The sequence below is a fragment of the Chelonoidis abingdonii genome, chromosome 8 (assembly GCF_003597395.2).
Source record: "Chelonoidis abingdonii isolate Lonesome George chromosome 8, CheloAbing_2.0, whole genome shotgun sequence".
Lineage (NCBI taxonomy): Eukaryota > Metazoa > Chordata > Testudines > Testudinidae > Chelonoidis > Chelonoidis abingdonii.
The window spans coordinates 64,843,021-64,863,108 of NC_133776.1; the positions used below are offsets into that span (position 1 = coordinate 64,843,021).

General features: G+C 48.6%; 1 protein-coding gene across 1 annotated transcript; it reads right to left on the reverse strand.

Annotated features, from left to right (window-relative positions):
- Positions 1–3,276: 3,276 nt before the first annotated feature.
- Positions 3,277–19,384, reverse strand: LOC116829120 (tumor necrosis factor ligand superfamily member 10-like). The gene is made up of 5 exons (XM_032787753.2): positions 18,970–19,384; positions 10,358–10,504; positions 9,465–9,501; positions 6,688–6,795; positions 3,277–6,312 (listed from the first exon to the last, which is right to left on the reverse strand). Exons 1-5 carry the CDS (start codon positions 19,198–19,200, stop codon positions 5,870–5,872), a joined length of 966 nt encoding a protein of 321 aa, XP_032643644.1. The 5' UTR covers positions 19,201–19,384; the 3' UTR covers positions 3,277–5,869.
- Between the last annotated feature and the right edge of the window lie 704 nt (positions 19,385–20,088).

The window sequence follows — 20,088 nt, forward strand, 5'->3', positions numbered from 1 at the left end:
TGAGAAGGCTCCAAGAGAAGGAACCTGTTTGCTGAGCAGGAGCTGAGGACTTTCCAGGCTGGATGGAAGCTCTGAGAGAGGGGCTCTGGGCCTTGGTTTGAGGCTGTGTCAGATCATCACAAATTATAAATGCTTTGGACAAGAGTGTTAGAAACAAGCTCTTCACCTTTGCAGGTGCCAATGGAATTGGAGGCAGAGCAAATGCTGAGGAACTGCATGAGCAGATTCCCAGGAGTAGAAGCTGGGTTGAGTGGACAGCAGATACCAAGTAGTGGTCACTGCAGGGGGCAGAGGTGAGAGAATTAGCCTGGGAGCAAGAACTACTCTGGGGGATGCAGATTTAAATGGTTTGGCCCACGGATCAGGAGTGAGAGGTTAAGGTGAAAGCCTGGGGCCCAGAGTACAGCTGCATTGGAACAGGCAAGCTGGAGCTGGAGTCCTGTTAGCAGAGGGATCATATACACAATAAGAGGCATCTAGTTACTGCAGGTGCCTTTTAAAATCCATCTGCAAAAGTTAATCCTAATCAGTTGCTCCTATGCCATGCAGATGAGCACATCATGAACCCTTAGCTAGAAAACTCTGTCTAGCAGAAGGCTGGAGTGAGAGGCCACAGACTGATGGCTTGTTTCCTTTATTCAGTCACCCTGCCCCTACCTTCTCCTTCTTCCCAGTGGTGGTAAGACATTGGAGTGTCTTACACTGCAGGAGGATCTGCTCCCAACCCTGCAGCTTCACTGCTATAAAATCAGGGAGGCTGGTTTAGTATGTGAAAATCTTGAAGGGCCAGGTACATTTGCAAGCTGGGTAAGTGCGGGGAAGGCAGCCGAAATGGCCAGTTATGCAGCTGATGCAGGCGTTAGCACATCTGGACTGGACTGCCCAGGTTTGGACATACCCAGAGCTGGACTTGAGAGCCTGTGGAGCATCACTGATTATTAATGTAAGGGGTTTTCATGGTAGTTCATACTATGTGCCTTCCAGACAGACTTCTAGGAATGAGTCTACCCCAGGGAGTGCACAACCTAAGGACGGACACACACCAGTAGGGAGAATGAGAAACATCAGCTAGTGTCTAGCCAAGATTTGGGCCCTGTTATGCACAGGTGCACACAGTGCCTGGCACGTGCTGAGAGACAAGCCCTGCCCCAAAGCCTTTCAATCTAAATAGACAAGAGAGACGAAGAATGGGAGAAAGGAAGTGCCCTTTACCGATGTGAAACTGAGGCACAGAGTGATTCAGAGACTTGCTCAACATCACCCAGGGAACCTGCAAACCCAGATCTCCGGAGTCACAAACCAGCACCTCAACCACCAGACCAGACTTTCCCCCTCACCACACCCCTCAAGAACAAGATTCCCTGTAAGCCCCACAGCTGAACTGGCGCTTAACTGAGGGCAGGGGAGCATGTACCAGGCCTAAGGCTTCATGAGGGAAGGCATTGGGCTGCTCCTGTGACTGAGTTCTCCTCACACATCCTTTCAGCCATAAGGGCCTGTGGTTGAGATTCAGAGAACAGCAAGACAAGCTGGAACAAACTCCAAGTTTCCCCAGGACCGACATAGGCACTGAACCTGCAGGGAATTTCAGTGAATAGAGGCGCTCACCTGGTCTCTGGCCCACTGTGCAGATTGATTCTGTAAGTGTCTGTGTTCCCAGGGTGCTACATGCATCCAGCTGGCCTTGGGCTATGGAATTCTTTGACAGGGGAGGTGGTCTTAAAGTGGGAAATACTCTTACATGCCACAGCAAATGCTGGCTCTATGGAAGTCATTAGGAACTTTCCCATTGACTCCAATGCAGCCAGGTTTTTCACCCTCTGATTTCAGTGGGCTTGGGATCAGGGCCCTTGTCTTGAGTTCCATGGCTACAAGTCCTGATCTAGCAAGGCTTCAGCCTGTGGCATCCCCCCCTTCCCTTGTGGGCTGTATTGGCTGGCCTGATTTCCATGTAACCGTACTAATGAGAAGCAGCACATTGCTAAGCGTGGGGTTGAGTGATCACTTGGGCCCAGGCTCTCACAGGTATTTAGGCATCCAGCTCTGTGGTAAACGTCTGTCTAGATCTTGGACTTTAGCGTCCAAAATCGGTGTGCTTTACCTGAACCTCCCCAAGCTCACTACCAGCTTGGATTTTACTTCGCTGCCACCAGATAAGATTAGGCTCTTATCAGCCTGGGTTCCCCAAATACTCCTTGGGGGACCCCCCTCTGTGGCCTCCCCGACTTTCCTTTGGGAAGACCCCCGACTCAGAAATCTGAGTATACCGGTAAGGGAAAAATCCCCCTCCCTTCTCCTCTCTGGCGTCCTGCTCTGAGCCACTGGAGGGAATTGATGCAATCTCCTTTACATCACAATACCAAGAAAACCTTGTCTCCTTTCTCTCCAAAGAGACAGTTTCAAACACAGGGAAACTAAAGTGATTCTTTCTCTCTTCCCGTAGCCTGTTTCCGCCCTGGGGACGATAGGAAAATAACCCACAGCCTGGCTTTTCCTTCCTTTTTCCTCACAGGAAAGAAACTTCCACAAGTTTTAAAAAAGAAAACTTTATATAAAAAGAAAGAAAATACAGAACAATAATACTGCATTAAGAGATCAATACAGGCTCTTGCTTATAGGAAAATATGAATAACCAGTCTGATTTAAAAATTAGCCAATTCAAATCAGTCCAGCAAATCAACATTCAGGTCAATACAAATCAAAGCACATCACAGCCGATTACTTCGTTTCCTTTTGTACTCACAGACTTTTAGTAGAATATTTGAGATAAGATGGAGTTAGAAGAAAAGCTTGTTTTCTCACAGCCGAGGAAAACAAAAAAGACAGAGAACAAAGCCAAAAACCTCCAGAGGTTCCCACCCTTACTTTTGAAAGATCCGGTTTCCTGATTGGTCCTCTGGTCAGGGTTTTGGTTCCCTTTGTAAACCCTTTACAGTAAAAGAAAATTAACCCTTACCTTACCTATCTACTTATGACAAGCTCCCATTGATTTTGGCTGCAGTTGAACATCAAAATAATTTTGAGTATCTGAGCCTCTGTGTTTGCAGAGCTCTGCTTTATTCTGAATCTGCCGGGATGCCTGCTACCAACTGGCTGTGTATAACACGAGTGCCACAGCGCTCCACCCAGACTCTTTGTCTGGGAAGCTCAGCCCTTACAGGCACAGTGCCCACTCTAAAAGCATGATGAGCCTGAACTGGCTTTGGCGGGTTGGATGTCATGCAGCAGCATGATCAGCAGAGCAGCCTTGCTCCGTATAAACAGATGCAAATGCAATGATTGAATACAAGTTTTATTGAACAAGCACAGAAATCTCACATCAAAAGTCCACCCTGCTGGGCAGCGCATACTCACAGCCTTCACTGGAGACGATCCTTCATTCCAGCATGTCTGTACATATCAACAGTCTTAGTGGTGCTATTATGATACACAGAATATACAAGTAATTACACAGATGGAAGCTGGGTCTCTCTCCTGCCTGCCTAGAATCTACAAGTATCTTACACCTAGCGTGGGACGAGCCAGTGAGGCTTGGTTCAGTGCTAGATGTTCAAAATCTGCATTCAGCTACACCTGTGCAACCCCAGGGCCTTCAAGGTGTAATTGGGGGCAGAAGTGGACTATGCAATTGAGACCTAGGCCTTGGCTATGGTGGGATTTTAGCCACCAGAGAACCTGTACCAGTGCAGACCCCTAGGGTAAGGCATAATGTGCAGCTGAAGCAGTTTGTACAGGGGCAACAAACCCCAGGATAAACTGCACTGCTGTAAATTGTGTCTACACCAGAGATTTTGCATAATTGCAGCTCTACTGTTGTCTGAAATCCCAGTGCAGACAAGGCCTTAGTTAACAATACAGGTCTTAGTGATGCATGAGCCAGGATGGAATCCAGCTCACACGCTCTCAGATGCACTGACTCAGCAGGGCTGATAGGAATGAAGCATATTTTGTTTCTGAAGCTCTGACTGATCCACATGGCAGGCAGATCTGCAAGTCAGAAGATGCTGTTTTCACAGAGTCACTTTCAGCCAGGGAAAGCCAGCTGTTAAGTGTTTTCTGGGAGAAACATTCACTGAAATCTGTCTACTTTCCTGCAAGCGCTTCCGTTCAGCACAGGCTCTGTAACCTCCCTGTCCCCTTCCTCTAAACCTACAGCTTGGCCCTAACAACTTTTTCTTTTCCTTTAAAAACTAACCCCACCTCAAATAGCATTTAAAACCAGCATTTCTTCGCTCCTGTCCATTAGCAGCCAGCCATGCCAGCTCTGAGCTGGGTCACCAGAGCAGCAAATACCGAGGAGGGGATGTTAACCCAGAATCCTGGTAGCATCAAGTCCTTTCTGACAGGCGTGCTGTAAACCGTGCAGCACTGAAGAGGGGAGGGGTGTGCTGAAGTGGATGGGTGGGAGAGGGTCCTGTGGAGCCGCTGGCCCTCGCAGGGTTGCTTTGGGTTTGTCTATATGGCTTGTGCACTCATTTAACTAAGCTGATTTAGAACTAATTTAGTTCCATTGGTGCCACCCCACCCCACCATAGACACTCAAGTCCATTTCAGAAGGTCTCAAACCAGTTTCACTTAAATAGATTACAAACTGACTTCAGCTAACATGAGTTAAGACCCTCTTACGCAGATTTAGTGGTGTGCACCTGCAGTGTTGTATCGGATTAAAATCTCACCTTCGGTGAAAGCAGAATGTGTCTGTGTGTGGCTCAGGCCCAGCTCTAGATACCTGCAGGCTGTTTCAGACCTACCTGTGCAGCGGGGCAGGAAGAGCAAAGAAGGGCGAACCCAATCCACTGACCTACATTCCCTGCCTGCAGTGAGCAGACTCTGCTGTCATCTCGCTTCCTGGTCTCTGTTTTCCTCCCTCTGGCTCTGTGTTGAGACAACATGCAGCTTGCTGTACTGCACAGAGGCAGATGCCCTGGACCCAGGTGACCTAGTGGGAGAAGGACCTGGATTCAGACCCACACTGGACTGTCACATCCTGGCTACGGGGACACCAAGGTGGCGACGTGGTGTGGCACAGCCCCATGTGCAGATTTGATGCCATCACGCTACACCATGTCACATTCCCCTCACATCGCTATGACGTTGCTGTGCGCGTCACATCATCTCAAAGTGTTGTCGTCGTGTGTTTTGTGATGGCCTGCTCCAAAGCTGGTGCTGGCTGGATCAGATACAATCTGCTCCATCCTAACAGAGCAGACCCATGTTCCCTGGCCCGACTCCTTCCCCCCGGTAGGGGGCTGTATGCAGCATGCTGACAGCTGAGTCCTTTCCACATGTGGGGTTGGTGTGCTGGGGGGAGATAAATGGACCCTCTTATGGGTCCCCCCAGGCTTTACACCCTCAGGGATCTGAAGGGTGAGTTTCACAGCATGTAGGGCGTCTCCCTGCGCCCACCCCTGGGGAAGGCACCAACACCCTGAGGACGGGGTGAGGAGCCCTGTTCTGCTCTCACTGGAGACCTCCACACAGTTTGCTGCCTCCTCCTATGGCTCTGTCTCCATGATGGGGTGGAGGGTGCATTGGAGGTGCTCCCCTGGCTCTTCCACCCCACAGGGGACCACAATTGTTCTGCAGCTATGGGGGCAGCCCTCCAAAGGCAAAACCCAATGGGAACGGAATCAGGGCATCACTCCGTAAGTCAAGGAGAGCAGTTGTCCTGGCCACCATCCATGGGGCCTGGCAGACGTCACAGCATCCATAACCTGCTAGGACAGGTTGATTTGCAAGGCAGGAACAGTGATCAGATCAAAGCCTGGACCAGGTTTGTCATAGCTGGGCCGTCAAGGGCAGTGACATCAAGAGAGTCTGCAATGAGATCGTACAATGGGAGGAGGATTTAAACACCGGCCCCACCCCCTCACAGTTCGAGCCGGAAGGCCCCGAAGTAACTGGCCGCTGTATCATCGTAATCGATGGCCAGGGATGAGACGGAGACGAAAAGCTCGTCACCGGCCTTGAGCTCGAAGAGGCCGCCCTGGTAGAGGGCATGCAGGCCATAGTCTGCCTCGGGTGCCCAGCACTTGGTGCCGACGCCCTTGAGCAACAGGATGGGCTGCCCATAGGAGGTCTCGCGGTTGATGCACTGTACTAGCTGGTGCCCCGAGATGCGGGCTGAGACGCCCTCGCTGGGGTAGCGGAAGTAGATCTGCGAGTAGATGTAGTACTTGCCCGCCTGGCTCACCCGCAGCTTGCCATCTCGGTAGGTGATGTTCTGGAGATGTGAGTGCATGGTCTTGTCCTCCCACCTGGTGATGGGGTGTCGGCAGGACTGGGAGAGCTCCCCAAAGTGGGCTGAGCTTCCTAGGGGAGAACACAGGCAGAGGTCACTGCGGGGCTGACGGGAGCAAATAGCATCCTATGCTTGGGCATCAACCTAGCTGATGGGCTTCAGGCACAGATAATAAACAGGGATTGGCCTGAGACAAAAACAAAGCCAGGATCCCAGCCCAGATCAGAGTGTGGGGGAGAGAACTGCCCCAAACCTGAATCTCCACAGCTGAAGTGGAGCTGCCAACAAAATTTTCTACCCCCCTTCCCTCACTGTCCAAATCCACAAGCCTGTCTTCTAATACCAGCCATTAGGCTAAGGCTTCCCCATTCCTCGCCCTCCTCCCCTGTTCCCAGGCTCCCATGGCTCTGGGCACCACTGGTATCCTATTGGGAACCCAGACTCACCATCCTGGGAAGGGCTCTGCTGCCGGAGGGTGAGGTGGGCAGAGGGCTTGCCAGGTGCTCTTGTAGACAGCTGCCCACTGGAGCTGTTGAAATAGCTCCTCCTGGCTTCTATGGTGAAATGAAAGAAACAAGGATCTGCAAAGGCTGTAAAGTGTGTGTGTCTCTCTCTGACACACATATGCCCCACAGCAGCACTCAGCACCTCAGTGCTGTGAAGCCAGCATGGTGAGACTTGCTCTTACTAGTAGGCATTTACAGGGAAGTGAAAGGTGCCTGTGAGACCTGAGTTCAGGATTCCATGTTTCTCCTGGCACAGATCCCTTAGCCCTAAAGGAGAGAAAGGAACGCAGCCCTGGACACGTACGTACATATGTACGTGTGTGTGTGTGTGTGTGTGTGTGTTAGGGGGCAGGCTGTCGGGGCCATTTAAACCCAAGAATGAAGGGTGGTGTTGGAATGGAGCCTCAAGGAGCTGGCCACCCACCTTCCATTGCAATTTCCTGGCATTTGAACACCAAACTCTGTTAGCACCTTTGACAAGCTCACCATGGTTTTTGCAAAAAGAATGCTTTTATAAGAACATAAGAATGGCCATACTGGATCAGACCAATGGTCCATCTAGTCCAGTACCCAGTCTTCCAACAGTGGCCAATGCCAGGTGCATCAGAGGGAGTGAACAGAACAGGCAATCATCAAGTAATGCATCCCCTGCCACTCATTCCCAGCTTCTGGCAATCAGAGGCTAGGAAGACTCAGAACATGGGATCGCATACCTGATCATCTTGGCTAATAGTCATTGATGGACATATCCTCCATGAACTTAACCAATTCTTTTTTTGACAGCCCCTACACATTGGGCTGATGTTTTCAGAGAGCTACCCACAATGGCTCCAAGATCTCTTTCTTGAGTGGTAACAGCTAATTTAGACCCCATTATTTTATATGTATAGCTTTGGCCTTCACAACATCCCCTGGGAACGAGTTCCACACTGTGCATTGTGTTAAGTACTTCTTCCTTTTGTTTATTTTTAAACCCACTGCCTGTTAATTTCATTGGGTGACCCCGGGTTCTTGTCTTATGAGAAGTAAATAACATTTCCTTATTCATCTTCTCCACACCAGTCATGATTTCATAGACCTCTATCATATCCCCCCTTAGTCATCTCTTTTCCAAACTGAAAAGTCCCAATCTTTTTAATCTCTCCTCAGACGGAAGCTGTTTCATACCCCTGATCATTTTTGTTGCCCTTCTCTGTACCTTTTCTAATTCTAACATATCCTTTTTGAGATGGGACAATCGGAACTGCATGCCGTATTCAAGGTGTGGGCGTACCATAGATTTATACTATGCATTATGATATTTTCTATCTTATCGATCTCTTTCCCAATGGTTCCTAGCATTCTGTTAGTTTTGTTGACTGCTGCTGCACATTGCACGGATGTTTTCAGAGAACTATCTGTAATGACTCCAAGATCTCTTCCTGAGTGGTAATAGCTAATTTAGGTCCTATTTAGATCCCATTATTTTGTATGTATAATTGGAATTATGTTTCCCATGTGCATTACTTTGCATTTATCAACACTGAATTTCATCTGCCATTTTGTTGCCCATTCATCCAGTTTTGTGAGATCTCTTGGTAATTCTTCACAGTCTGCTTTGTACATAATTATCTTGAGTAATTTTGCATCATCTGCAAATTTTGCCACTTCACTGTTTACCCCTTTTTCCAGATCATGTATCACTATGTTGAACAGCACTGGTCCCAATGCAGACCCATGGGGGACACCACTATTTACTTCTCTCCATTCTGAAAACTGACCAATTATTCCTACCCTTTGTTTCCTGTCTTTTAACTGGTTACTGATCCATGAGAGGACTTCCCTCTTATCCCATGACTGTTTACTTTCCTTAACAGCCTTTGGTGAGGGACTTTCAAATGCTTTCTGAAAGTCCAAGTATACCATGTCACTGAATCACCCTTGTCCACATGTTTGTTGACCTAACCCCCTCAAAGAATTATAATAGATTGGTGAGGCATAATTTCCCTTTGCAAAACCTGTGTTGACTCTTCCCCCAACAAATTGTGTTCATCTACTTGTCTGATAATTGTATTCTTTACTATAGTTTCAATCAATTTACCTGGTTCTGAAGTTAGGCTTACCAGCCTGTAAATGCCAGGATTGCCTCTGGTGCCTTTTTAAATAATTGGTGTTATATTAGCCATCCTCCAGTCACCTGGTACAGAAGCTGATTTAAGTCATAGGTTACATACCACAGTTAGTAGCTTTGCAATTTCACATGTGAGTTCCTTCAGAACTCTTGGGTGAATCCCATCTGGTTCTGGTGACTTAACACAACAGTCTCAATTCTCCTCTCCCTAACACTGCTTTCATCCTGCTGTGACTCCAGTGACTTCAGTGGAGATGCTGCTGCTGGTTCGCTTTGGGGTGAGCAAGCACAGCTCTGTGCCAGTGCACCCCTACCAGGAAGTGAAACTGACCAACACCCCGACCAGTCTAGTTTCACTATCCTCTGGCTGTGCATAAATCTGAGCATTACACGCACAGGAAGGTGGACGTGTAAAAGGCCATCTGCTCTGTCACAGGCTGCTTTGGAAAATCGAGTGCTTCCCATCAAACTTAACAGGGACCCACGCTGGCCAGATGAGTGAGATCTTCACACATTTAAAAGCAGATTTAAGTGAATGTAGCCATTTCTATCCCCTGTGCAGAAGGGCACTTGCCCTGCTCCCTCCTGCCAGGGGCCAGAAACTCACCCTTCAGTGCGCTCCTGTGGATAATGTTCTCTGTCACCTGGAAGGCAAGAGGAGAGGTGAGTGAGTAAACAGGAGACTTTCCCCAACTCCCTTGTGTCCTGTTACCTGTTCCAGGCCCCCACATCTGTCGTTGCTTCTAGTCCTGTCAACAAGCTCAATCGGACAATAAGCCCCTCCTGGCAGGATAAAGCACCAGGCACATCCTGCTGCCGCCCCTCTGCTTTACTCTACCATTGTCCACCTGGGAAGCTCAAAAATTGTTAAGAATCCCCCTCCCCTTGAGATGAGTATTACAGATGAAGAAACTGAGGCACATTGGCAGCATCTGCACTAGGAAATTGACCCATTGCTGGCATTGGAATTGGCATTGGTTTGATGGCAAATGCAGACAGGGACAGACCTGGTCCAACACCATCTCAGAAACCACATCACATCCCTGTTCAGAGCAAGATTTCTATCTGTGCCCCTCCCCTTTAACCACATTCAGTTCTGGTTTGGCCACAGACACTCAATGGCAGTAGCAGGTAACCCTGTCAGAGCAGGCAAGGGTGGAAGTGAAGGAGGGAGCTGAACTAATTCCCTGGCCTCTCTACCCCGCGAGGCCAACAAAGGCTTTCCCATTGATAGAGTGGCTTCTGTGATGTTGTCCATGAGATCCTAGATTGAGATACACCAACTCATTTCATATGGGCCATCAACAGCCACCAGATGGTACCAACTTTGAGTCCCTCCTGACCTGGGAACTGATTGGAATTAGACACCTGTAGGGACTGGCCCAAGACCTTCTGCTGGAATGTCACCCTCTGTGGTGTTCTAGGGTCTTCCTTGGCAAGTGCCTACCTCCCTCTTCCCTTCCTTCCCCACACGCAGTCTGTGGTTTGTTGTGGACTCACCATGGTCACATAGGATTTGATGCTATTGGCCAGCTTGAGGCAGGACTGGTTGCCAATCAGCTCCTCCAAGTCTGAGACTTCCTGCAATTTGTTGATCAGCTGCAAACACTTCAGCTCCTCTGAGCTCCCCTGAGTCTGGGCTTTTAACTGGAAAATAAGATAAGTTGAATCGATTAAACGAAGCAGCCTCTTGAACGTACAAAGGATTGCATGCATGGGTGAGCTGTAGGGTGCAGAGGGAGACCTCAGCTGATGTGATCCAGGCCTATGTAAATATGGACTGTTGTTGTTCTTTTTGATACTCATCCAGAGTAAGCCCTGTGCCAGGCTTGGATGCAGGAACTGCGAATAAGCCTGTGCTTCTCTGATCTCAGTGCCAGAGGGGCTGAGATCTTGTGATGTGAATGTGATGCTCGGGTATTAACCAGCCAGTGGATGAGCCATGAGACCTGGATTCAATCCCTGAGCTCTGCCATTGACTTGCTGTGCAACCTCATTCAAGTCATCTCCCCTGTCTGGGCCTCAGGTCCCCTTGCTAGCTTCAGCAAAGCACTGGGAGATCTAGCATGATGAGTGCTATTGAAGTACAGTTCCTGGAATAGACTCCTGCACTGCTTGGCACATTAGTGATCGATAGCTGAGCAGTGTTGCTATCTCATGCAATTTTATTGTTAGTCTTCTGATATTTGATGTCTTCATTGAACCTCCAGCTCCTGGAATCATGTGAAAACGTGAATCTGACAATCTGGGGAATCTGTGTACAATTTATAAATTCTAGCTTGATTTTATGAGTTGTCTCTATCCTTATGACTGTTGTATTTTGAGCGCTGCCTCATGCTTCTTGTGCTAAGGGGAGGGGAGTGGTGCCTACAAGTCTGCCTTTCAAAGATGATGGTGTAGCCGTGTTGGTCCCTGGATGTTAGAGGCATAAAGTGAGTGCAGTAACGTCTTTTATTGGACCAACTTCTGTTGGTGAGAGAGACTTTTGTGTTTACACAGAGCTCTTCAGGTCTTCTTCAGATCTGTGCAAGCTCAAAAGCTTGTCTTTCTCACCAACAGAAGTTGGTCCGATAAGTCATATTACCTCTTCCACTTTGTCTTTGAAAGAGACAGTCATTGAAAGCTACCAACTAGTAAATAGACAGCCCAGACAGAACAATGAGGCATCTGGGGGAAGCCAATTTTCTCCAACTTCTCTGCAGTGGGCTGGGGTTTGGAGTAGTGGAATTTCCCCAGCAGCAGAACCAGGTGCTGGTAGTAGGACTTCTAAACTCAGGTGACACAGAAACACTGGAGAACCTGAAGCAAGAGAAAGGACATGCTTTTGTAGCAGGGGGATCTGTTTAACTCACTGCAGGACCACCCAAAGTCAAGAGAAACTGACGCGGAGGAGAGAGAGACTCCATGATCCAGAGGAGAATCCATGAGCTGCAGAAGGATCCTGGACATCCCAGAGAGCTCTGCCCTGAGGCCAGAAAATGCTCAAGCATGGTGAGGAAACTGAGGCAGGGAAACGTGCATGGGTATTTCTTATTTTGCCTGGATCAGTGTATTTCTTGTGCTAGTTAAAGAGTGATTGTGTTTAGAAACTCTTTCAAAACCTGTCTGTCTGCTTTCACTGCTGTGTGCCCCTGAAGAGGTAGCTGTAAAGCCAGGGTCCCATCAAGGTGGTCTCAGGAACAGAGTGTGTTACACCCCTGGGTGTCGGCGTGGTGGTGTCAGTGTTGGTATTGGGGGGCCTACAGCAGATGGGTTGCATAGTTCCATTTCTGTGACAAAGTAACAGAGCTAGAGCCTGTGCCTAGGAAATGTGCCAAAGAGGCCTGGAGAGTGAGTGCTGGAGGACTGCCCAAGGGAAGGGACATGGGTCTAGCATGGTGGGACCCAAACACAGCAAGCTGGTATGTGTCCAGCTGAGGCAGTTCTACTAGGGCTGTGTGTGAAGTAAGAATCTGAGCTTTCATTGGGGGCCGAGGGGGGGACACCCACTAAGTTTCTAGCTCTCCTCATTGCAGAGAAAACATTGAAAAGGTGACTCAAAGGCTCTGGAGGCAAGGATCCCATAGCTATTATTTTTAAAATCTGATTTTTATTTCCCTTTGTGATTGTGGGGGGATTTGATTCAGGATTTTGGACCCCCTAGGGCTGCTGGCTTAGATACATGGGGGGGTGAGGGGAAGAAAGAGGGGGTGTTTCTGTTAAGCTAATGGCAGAGCTGAGATTGTCGAAGGCAGTTTCATGCCATGTTGTAGCCGTGTCAGTCCCAGGATGTCAGAGAGACAAGGTGGGTGCAGTCATATCCTTCATTGGACCAACTTCTGTTGGTGAGAGGGACAAGCTTTCGAGCTTATATAGAGCTCTTCTTCAGGGGATTTCAGTCATGTTGCAACCCAAGTCCCAGCGATCAAACCTAGGACATCTGGCTTCTGGCTTGTCCATCAGCAAAGCCCAGCCTGAAGCCCTAGTAGCAATGCTGCTAGGCAAAGCTGCCCGCAGGCCACGTTACTGTGGCTGTGTGAATCTGACTGTGGTGAAAGATGGTGGTTTAACAGCCTGGAAGACCAGAGCCTTCCATCTACAGAACAGGTAGAGGACAGGCAATGTCAAGGGGAACTTCCTGCAGGCTGCCCTGCCCTCCTGTCTCATCTCTGCCCTGGAGGGATCCCTGGTGAACAGGCCTGATCAGCCCCTGGAATTAACTGTTCTCCCAAAGCATTTCCCACTGTCTTAGAATCATTTTATTTCCGTGCTGAGTAGGAACAGTGGCAAATGCTTTTATGCTCAGGAGACAAGCTGGGACTCGGCTCCTTGCTGGAGAAACTCCTGGGGCTAAGCTCCCCATCACTTCTGGCCTGAACCTGCTAGGCACTGAGCACCCTCAACATCCATTGATGTCACTGGGAGTCAAGCTTGCTCAGCACCTGGCAGGATCTGGCTCTTTGAGCTCTCTTTCTCATCTGCACAGGGTTCTTTCTCCTACTCCAGAGTTTCTGATCCTCCTGCCTGGCAGCCTGAGCCCAGTGTAATAGGAGCTGAGTGCTCCTTCTGGGCCCACTCTCCTCACAAACCCCAGCTCCTGCTTTAATCCGCCCCTTGTAAATATCTGCATCAACCCCGAGGAGATGAACTGAACCATTTCCAGCTGAACACTGCTGCTAGCTATGCCCTCTTGAGACCAGACATGCTGGGTGGCTATTCGCTGACATGGATGATGGCTGTGACAAATGAGACCTCGCTCCATTTTGTTGCAGTGAGGTGCTTGTGCTTGGAGTGTCCATGGAATTAGTGCTGAGACTGATTACCCTGCAGGCGAAAGTGAATGCAGCCCATGTCCCATTGGCAATAGGTGACACAGCAAGCAAGCAGCATTGTGGGCAAGGCAGCTTTAGTTAGCAAGCGGAGAGGCCCGTGCTACATGCTGAGATTCTAGAGTTTGATGTAGCAGCCTGGCCCTGCTTTGCATGCCTCAATCCCATCGTCCCTCCTGGAAGTCTCTACGGTCTGTTCAGTCCTTTCTCACTGCTGAGGCTTCCAGTTAGTGCCAATTCTGATGCAGGACCTAGCCTGAGGCCCCTGAGTTATTTCTCATGGGCCTCAGAGGGTCGATGTTTGTGGTTACTCCCCAGCTGGGCTGAATTTGAACCAGTGACCTAGAGGCAAAAGGCTCCACTGCCTAATTCTAAGCCTCGGCAGCATCCGACCCTGCACCTGTTTGTTAGCCAAAATGTGCAATGGATGTTCCCGCTGGTGCAGAATCTCAGCCCCTGCAGCACTGTGTCCTTGGGGAACAGATGGCCCCAGCGCTTCAGAGAGGGCTGCCCCTGTTTGGGGAGGGCACTGATTTAGTGTGTCTTGCTAAGGAAATAAAGGAGAAAAACTGGAATGCAGCACCATATGGAGCCTACAGCTGTGCTGAGGCTGAAATGCCTGTACATCTTGGCTCAGTGCACTGAATGGGCAGCTCTCCCATTGCCTTATTACCACCAGAGAATTAGGTTAGGCATTGTGAAATTGACTCAGTCTGTAATAAACACCCAGGCCTAGCCTCCCCTCCGGCTGATTAAATCTGCGGTGTCATGTTTTTGTCTCCTCGCTCAGCATGACTCACCAGCCCAGACAAACAATCATGCTGGGGAGAGGTGCTTGGCTCACAGCCCTGGAGAATAGAGTCCTCTAACTGCAGGGCATGTGCGGCCATCCAGCAGGCCAAATGTCCCCTTCACTGCCAGTCTGCCTCAACCCTGACCTACAGGTATCCCCCAGTAAAGGAGAGAGGGGAGCTGGGTCACGGGAACAATCGGTCCTTGGACTCCCTGTTCAAACTGCCAACCAGGGGACCTGCTGAGTGAGTGGTTTTGAAACTGGGCTGAGGCCTGCCCTGCCTCCCAGTTCATTACCTATGGGAAACCGAACAGCTGGAGAATTAAAATACTGTACCCAGCATGGTCCTTCGGGCATCCCTGTAGGGTTAGTTACCCACCTAGGCAGCAGTACAGTGCCCAGTCCCTGCTGGCTTTCCCCAGGCTGAATCCTTTGTCTCATTCTAATCCTGTAGGAAGCAGGAGAGTTTTGCCGTTTCTGTGCCCTTTGACTAGCTGCTGGGTCTTGCTCTTCACTGTGAACTCCCAGGGGCAGGGGACTGCGGTGACATCTCCTCCTTATCAGAAAGACTATAGTAGCTGGCTCAGACTACGATCTGGCATACGTGAAAAGTTAATATGAGTACACTCCTGACCAATTTAGTTATGCCACCATGACCCCCGGCTAGATGCAGCTGTGACAAAAGAAGAATGTTTCCATCGACACTGGTAACTTCATTTGTGGAGGTGCTGTTCCTATGCTGCAAGAAAAAACTTCTGTTGCTGTAGGCTGCATCTATACTATGGGGTTATGCCAGCATAGCTCTGTGGGTCAAGTCCCCATAGTGTAGATGCACCCTAAAGACTCATGAACAAGCAGTAACTTAGTATGCAATTATCCCACTCTTGTACGTTGCTAAACTATTAAGTAATTCCTCAAATCCTACTGAAGAAGGTTGACTAGACTCTGCACTTTTCAGTAAACACATCTTTATCCCATGGCACGTGTCCCACTACCTGTTTAGTACATTTCATACAACCCTAGGAAATGAAAACTTCACATATCCCGGGGCAGGAAAGGGACACCAGCTTCTGGGAAAATGAAACAAAGCAAGTTCAGAACTCTTCCCACGCCATTCCAAAACCGTGCTGTGCAGCTGTCACAGGCCATGCTGGCCAGAATTGTCTCATTCTTTCCTTGGGCAGCCCCCAGCTGTCTGTTCTTGTATCCCCCCCTTGTCTCTCATCTTAGATTATAAACTCTTTGGGGTGGGGACATTCTTTGGGTGCTGTGTTTGTGTACAGTACCTAGCACAATGGGGCCCTGTAATAATCATCAATAATTATTCTCCCCGTCACTGCCAACATACTCACTGATCATTGCCATACTTCTCTCAAAAATACCTCATCCAACCCTGGTTTAAGATGGACAGATTCTGATCTCACTAATGCTGCTTTTACATCACTGAACTCCAGCACTTAGTTTGTAATGAAAGGGGTACCAGGGCTTCAGCCATTTACTTTCATAACTAATGTAGCAAGTCCAGATGTCCCGGGGCTGTGAACTGCCAGGCCCAGAGGTCCTGGGACTGAGAACTGCCAAGCTCAGAGGTGCTGAGGCCATGAACTGCGAAGCCCAGAGGTGCTGGGGCTCTGAACTGCCAAGCCCAAGCTCAAATGAAGCTCTGTTGAACTCCATTGCCTTCCAATGCCTAGAAGAAATGTGACAGCTAATGATAACTAGAGAGAAAGATGGCGATAGCTAGCACTGATTTCCTCTGCATATGATAATGATCCACACATGCTTTTGTATATCTCCCTATAACATTGTACATATTTGTCTGTGTCCCTCTCTCCTCACCCTTTCTATGTAGTTTGGATTCTGTGTCCCCGAGGCTGTAAGCTGTTCCACACAGACTGGTTTCTGGGCCAGCATGAAGTGGCAGTGAAGTAGACAGTGCTCAGCATGGGCAGAGGGGTCTGCCTGTATTGGACGGCTTGCAGGATCTGGGTCTTGGATTGTAAACTCCTCGGAGCAGCTCCTAGCACCGTGGATTCAGCTTTTGATTGGCTGTACTGGATGCTACTCAAATAAAACTGTGTAATAGGACAGACTCCTGATGGGAGAGGAGACTTGGGCTCACTGTTTGCGCAGCCCAAAGCATAAATGCCAGATTTGGGGGTAATGTTTTACATAAGGTAATTGGTACAATTTCCAGTGGAACAGAAGGCCCCATTGACTTTCAGTGAGACTTAGGCTCCTGAGTGCCCAGAGTTCAGGTATTTATTTGCCTAGTGGAAGGCACAAAAATGCTTACGCAGTGTAACCAATGGGAGTTAGGCACCTACCCTGCTCAGGCACTTACATTTGTCAATTTGGTCCTAAATCACTTTTGAAAATGGGACTTAGAATCCTTAGTCACTTGGATGCTTTTGAAAATTGTATCCAACCAGCATAAATGATTCCTTACTACTCCAAACTGATTTCCCAACACCTGTTAATGGTTATTGTCAGATGGGTTTAGACACGTGGTGGGAACAAGTACAATGGATTGTACAGCTCTTCTGCTACTAGGAGCTTTTTAATGGGTTGTGAACAGCAGCAACAGCTCAACATTTTAAATCATGCAGACAGCTCCCTACACTCTAGCATCTGAGGGGAAGCTGAATTAGAGAAAAGCAGTTTTTCCGATGTGGCTTATTTATTATGTTACATGTTTTTAAACTGTTGCCTGCACTGAGGCAGATTTACTGCTTGAGGCTGCCTTATTTAAGACCTTAACTCCCAGTGAAGTCAATGAGAGTCATGGGTGCGTCGGCAGTTCAGGGTCTGGCTCTTAAGGTCTCATCGAGTTCTCATTGCCAGGTCAGATCACCGGCTCATATACTGCAGTAGCCTGACCCCTGACATTGCAGACCAGACCCCTGCACCACATAGAGTCTGATCTAAAGCCCAAATGAGTCAACAGGAATCTTTCCATTGACTTTAATGGGTTTTGGATTAGGCCCCTAGTCCAGCAGCCCCCGTGTCTTGATATACCCAATCACAGAGTACTGACTCCAACAGTGACCAATACCTGATGCAGTAAAGATGGCAAACCCCCACCCCCGACACCTCCATATATAGGCAATTGCGCAATTATGTTTGTGGGAAGGGGGAAATTCTTCCCTGTCTCCTGCTGGGATAAACTGGAGCCTGGCACGCAGGAGCATGAGACTGAATTACTCGTTATCTTTGGTCACTTAGCCCTAAAAGTTTATTTTCTTCCTGGTAAAACTCTGCTCCCTATCTAGTCTTTCCTGGGGCTTTCATCACTGCAGCATCTAAGCACCAAACACACAATGAAAGTTCTCCATTCCCCAACTTTTCCTGATTTAGCCTGTTTAACAGGAGGTAATTTCTCTCCCTCTCGCCCTCTATCCAGGGGGATAAGACTGGGTCATTCCTCAGTCACTGTTATCAGCAAAGTACAAAACAGGTAGATTCCTCCATGTCTGTGTGGATCCAGACACACACAAACCCCCCTCATTCGGTGGGATTTGCCTATTGCTCAATTTGGCAAGATAGTAATTGATGCAAAAAAAAAATCTCATATTTAAAAGGGAAAAATATTTGGTGCCTGCTTGTACATTGGGGGTGGGAGGTGCCACAAGGCAAAGTAGCAAAGGTGGCACCTCGCTCCACGTTTAGCCCCCATCTAAAGTGGGTTTGAACTGGGACACGGCAGGTCACAGCCAGGCAGAGACCTGCGCTGCAGGGACTATGCGCGAGAACAATAGTTTCGGGTTTGATCGTTATTAAGGCACCTTGCGTTTTCCTCTAAGGAAGGTGGAGACGCTTTCAGTTTCTTGTAAAGCTGCAATCGCTCTATTGGCATTGCTCAAATCACAGCTGGGATAATTAGGGAGCCCGCCCGGCCGCTGGGGAAAAGAGTTGCCACATGCACAAACAAAACCAGGAGCTTTGACTGACTACAAGATCCCGTTGTAAAACTGTGCAGAACTCTGGCCAGAGAGGGAGAACATGCAAGTAAAGGCAGCCCGATGCTTCCAGGCTCCTGGGCTGCTTTCAGAATTACACCTACGCTTTTCACAGGAGCTGCATCGCTCACCTGAAATGATATTTTTTGCATTGATCAAGGAAGCGATTAGTCACCTTTTCAAAGCTCAATGATTCAGTCCAACGGGGAAAGGGGGTGGGGGGGGGGAAGGGAATGAGTAGCAAGGAATTGGAGGCTAGTTCACGATTTTCACAACTGCTTTGAATGCATGAACAAAAGGAGACCTCTGGAAATAAAATCCTCCTCCACTGTGCCAGTAGTTTTCTTAAGCAAAACCCTATATTTGAATTTAAAATCACCCTGAAAAGAAACCAAAGGTTGCACACGAAAGAGTTTGCAGTTCACAGCTCTTGTTGCCAGTGCATCGGAATCTCCCCGAAAGTGGGGTTAAAAGCTGCAATGCACAAAGATCTCACCTCCCCCCCTTGCAAACCAGAGCGAGTGAGTTTCCGTGCTACTGCTTCTGCCTCACCTTGGAAATCGACATGGTGAAATACACGAAGAGCCCCGTGGTAGAGGCGATCTGCAGAGCCAGGATGGACATCACAGCCATGGCGATCCACACCGGGCTGCAATGCTTCTTTCTCCTCTTCCCGGAGCCGGGCTCGTCCTTATGACCTGCTCCGGCCCCCATCATGCATGCTGAGGAGTCGCTGCTATCCGATCGGAAATACTGCTGGTTATTCTGCTGCTGGCTGTCCATTGCATTATATAACTATCCCAGAAGTGAGAGCCCTGGTTCTACTTCCCCTCTGAGCCCCTTCTGTGTCACTCGGATCCTCCTCCCACCTTCCCTTCCTTACACACGCACACAAGGAAGCAAGTTTAGAGGCAAGTTCTTGCCTCGAGAGAAGACTTGTGTGTGTGTGGGAGGGAGGGACAGGCAGAGCTAAACAGCTCCAGTCTCTTTCCAGGCGGTATTTGATTCCATGCCATATCCTGATGCTAATCGAGTGTAAAGTTCAGTTCACCCTATAAACAAAGGCATCGCCGAGACACAACACGTGGAGACAGCCTCCACTCTCTGCCTGCCAGTCATTGTTTAAAATCCTATTGTTCCTGTGAGACATAAAACCATACAACCTGTGATTAGCAGGGATGCAAATTTCCCTAAGAGGATGGCTTCTTAGGGTGTGTCTACACTACAGGATTACTCTGATTTTACAGAATTCGGTTTTTGGCAACAGACTATATAAAGTTGAGTGCATGCTGTCATAAGTAGATAGGTAAGGTAAGGGTTAATTTTCTTTTACTGTAAAGGGTTTACAAAGGGAGCCAAACACCTGACCAGAGGACCAATCAGGAAACCGGATTTTCAAAAAAGTAAGGGTGGAACCTCTGGAGGTTTTTGGCTTTGTTGGGGTCTTTTGTTTCTTGGCTGTGAGTAAACAGCTTTCTTCTAACTCCATCTTCTTTCAAATATTCTACTCAAGTGTGAGTACAAAGGAAACAAAGTAATCGGATGTGATGTGCTTGATTTGTATTTACATGGGTGTGATTTGCTGGACTGGTTTAATTGGGCTTGCATTGTCTATTTAATCAGATGTTTATCTATTTCTTATAAGCCATATTCCTGTATTGAATTTCTTAA

Excerpts from the sequence above, each read along its gene's own strand:
- LOC116829120 (XM_032787753.2), bottom strand. The coding sequence starts at position 19,200 with ATGGACAGCCAGCAGCAGAATAACCAGCAGTATTTCCGATCGGATAGC. Across the intron at positions 10,505-18,969 it reads TCACCATGTCGATTTCCAAG|TTAAAAGCCCAGACTCAGGG; the intron begins GTGAGGCAGAAG and ends CTTATTTTCCAG. Across the intron at positions 6,796-9,464 it reads CCACAGGAGCGCACTGAAGG|AAGCCAGGAGGAGCTATTTC; the intron begins GTGAGTTTCTGG and ends ATTTCACCATAG.